At 33.7% G+C, this 3,352-nt stretch overlaps 1 protein-coding gene across 1 annotated transcript in view; it reads right to left on the bottom strand.

Moving 5' to 3' along the window:
• The window catches only part of MYO3A (myosin IIIA), a 212,238-nt gene that overhangs the window by 118,337 nt on the left and 90,549 nt on the right, over positions 1 to 3,352 (bottom strand). The window contains exons 10-12 of the mRNA XM_006773822.2: positions 2,800 to 2,916; positions 1,448 to 1,552; positions 1,259 to 1,342 (exon numbers count right to left, since the gene is read on the bottom strand). Of these exons, the coding sequence (XP_006773885.1) occupies positions 1,259 to 1,342; positions 1,448 to 1,552; positions 2,800 to 2,916 (306 nt within the window). The remainder of the gene's footprint in view (positions 1 to 1,258; positions 1,343 to 1,447; positions 1,553 to 2,799; positions 2,917 to 3,352) is intronic.

Below are 3,352 nucleotides of genomic sequence, written 5' to 3'. Positions count from 1 at the left end.
ACTGCCTGGCTGCTGGCTGCATGTCGCCCTGATTAGCCAATGGGAAGGGTAGCGGACGTACGGCTAATTACCATGTTTCTCTTTTATTAGATAGGATGTGACATGCAAATAGTTTCTTTGAGTCTGTAGCTTGTGGTTTCACTTTCATAACAATGTCATTCAGAGAATAGAAATTCTTAATTTTGGCAAAATCCAATTTTTTCCTTTATGGGTTATGCTTTTTATTATATCGAACAACCATTGCAGCTTCACAGTAAGTCTCAAAATCAGGTAATATTAACCCCCAATTTTGTTCTTTTTGGAAATTATTTGCTTACTATAGATCATCTGCCTTTCCATATAAATTTTTGTTTCAGCTTGTCAATCTCTACCAAAAACGATCCTGTTGGGATTTTTATTATAATTGATTTGAATATACAGATCAATTTGTGGAAAACTGACATGTCAATAACATTGAGACTTTTTATCCATGAATATTGTAAATATCTCCACTCATTTAGGTCTTTATTTTTTTTTTACCAACTTTCTCTACTTTTCAGAATACAACTCTTGCATATGTTTTATAGGGGTTAGATGGGAATAGTTCATGTGTTTTGGTGCAACTGTAAATTTAAAATGTCAATTTGCAATTGATAATTGCTGGTATGTATGTATGATATATAAATACAATTGGTTTTTGTAATATTGACTCCTCTTTAATGTGCTAGTAAGAAAAGGAGAGACAGTAAATAAAGCATTCAGTGAGTGCATTGGGGCTAAAAAGAGAAAATCACATTTGATAAAGCTTTGCAACTAAGAGGGAGATAAGTTAGAATATCTTCAAAACAGAGTATATGCTTTTTAGTATATTGTTTGTTATATTTTAAATTCACAAAGGATAACATTGTGTTTTATAATTTTACTAGAGGCCTGTTGCATGAAAAGATTCGTGCAATAGACCTTCCCTTCCCCTGGCTGCTGGCACCACTTTTACTCCGGCACCCGGGACCCAGGCCTTCGCTCCGGCCGGAGCTGCCTTCAAGCCTTTGCTCTGCTTCTTCACGCCTATGTATGCAAATTAACCACTATCTTTGTTGGTGGTTAATTTGCATATCGCTCTGATTATCCAATGGTGGGTGTAGTGAAGGTACGGTCAATTTGAATCTTTGTCTATTATTAGATAGGATTATTAAACTACTGAATATTAATCTAATCGGTTATATTACTCTCTGATATGTAACAAATATTTCTATTAGGACAGATAAAAAATCAACTGTACCTTTCCGAGCACTGTCAGCTGCTGAACTAAAAGATGAGCACTTTCTGTCTTTCCAGCACCACTTTCCCCAGAAATAACAATGCACTGTACAGTGAGACAAGGAAACTGTAAGAAGACTTTATCCTCACAACATTCAGCTGACACACAAGAAGCTAATAGGGGAGTTTCTAAGAATGTGAGACTCCTTACCTGATCTGAATTATATGTTACCATCGACTGGTAGCCTAAGTCAGCCACTGCAAAAATGTGAGGAGGGTTGGCAGTTCTCTTTGCTCCAATATAGAGTTTGGAATGCTAAGGATTTAAAAAATCACATTTTATAAAGCTTTGTTTTTGTTTGTTTTTTGTTTTATCCCTAGATTATTTACAGGTACAGCTCCAATTTTTAAGGCACAACATAAGCAAAAATAGAGTTTCATACCACCAAAACATTATACACATTTTACACACACAACACACACACTTAGGTATATGCAGAATTCATGCAAAATTATGTAGAATAAAAAAGTCTGACACCAAATAGCACAGAAATATGATAGAACAATATGCTATAACATCACTCTGGCAGTAGTATTTGAAAGAAAACTCTTGGTAGTGCATACCACTCCAAAACAAACTTAAGGTTTAAAAATACTATTATTTCTTTAAGTAAAAAGACAATTTACAAATAAGAGAATAGGTATCATTTTGTTGACTATTCCTTGGATATATAATGTCTGACATATGCTCACAACTTTTGTTTTCCTTTCACATCATTTTACATACATTCTTTCACTTGATTTGTCCAAGATCATATAGTTAATTGATAGCAGAATTTGCACTAAAGCCAAAATTACCTGAAACTCAGGTCAAGGTTCACATATTTACCATTCTTCTTGTAAATTTTAAAGTGATAGGGGATGATAGAATTATGTATTTTTCACATATAAAAAATAACTCTTAGGCACATTATTAAATAATTTTTTGGAGTACACAAATAGTTAGAAGAGAATGGGTCCAATTAAAAATGGCTTCATTTAATTCCAGAATACTATTCTATATTTAAACCATTAGGGGTTGAAAAAATGGATAGCTATATATTCATAGTCATACAACACACATGGTCTGATATTAAAAACGAATCAATATGTCCAAATAATTTGTAAACTCACAATTACAAGTGTTATAGCCATTAAGTATATTACCTATATAAATATTGTAATTATATCTTTAATTCTACGATGCTTGGATCAGAGGTAGATATTGAGCAGACACTGTTTTAGATACCTGTGTATTGTTATGATACACAGTATAGACTAGTTATCATTAACTGTAGGAAAGTAACATTCTGCCACATACTTTTGGGGAAAGAAAGATCACATATAGCATCCAGATTAATAATTCATCTTCTATTTTTCCCTTTCTCTATGTTGCACAAAAATTATTTAACTGTTTATTCAAGGTAATGAATAAAATGTTTCTTGGAATAACTTAAATTAATTTCAATATCTGAACAGTATAATTATTAGCACAAATAAGAGAATGTAAGGCAAACAACATACCTCTTTGGAATAAAGACCCAGACTCTGGAAAGGGTTAAGAGCTAGGAGTATATCTCCCACATAGATATAAATCTGATCTCTGGAATAACACTTCTCAAGTTGCTCAGAGACTGTATGCTATAATAAAATAAAAATAATTTATTTTTCTTAAAAATCATTTATGGTCAATTACAATGTAAAGAACAAACAATAATAAATAAAACATTTGGAATCTGGGTCAAGGCTCTAGAAAGAAATAGACAGATTGACAGTAAGATGTGTAACATTTAGTCAGCAACTACCCTTTCACTGGACAGGCATTTTTTTTGGTTCTGAAAGCCAAAAAATTGTTACCTGTGTTTTCCAAAGGGAAAATTTGATATTGCAGAGATATTATATAAACTAGTGGCCTAGTGCTTGGATTTGTGCACAGGTGGAGGTCATGGCCTGCAGGGATCTGCCACTGTGGGAGTGCACTGACCACCAGGGGCAGCTCGCACATCGAGCATCTGCCCCCTAGTGGTCAGTGAGTTTCATAGGGTATATATACACACACACTAGTGGCCTAGTGCAC

The sequence above is a fragment of the Myotis davidii genome, unplaced genomic scaffold (genome assembly GCF_000327345.1).
Source record: "Myotis davidii unplaced genomic scaffold, ASM32734v1 scaffold86, whole genome shotgun sequence".
NCBI lineage: Eukaryota > Metazoa > Chordata > Mammalia > Chiroptera > Vespertilionidae > Myotis > Myotis davidii.
Note: the sequence above shows the minus strand (reverse complement) of the source record. Positions and strands in the feature narration are given on the sequence as shown.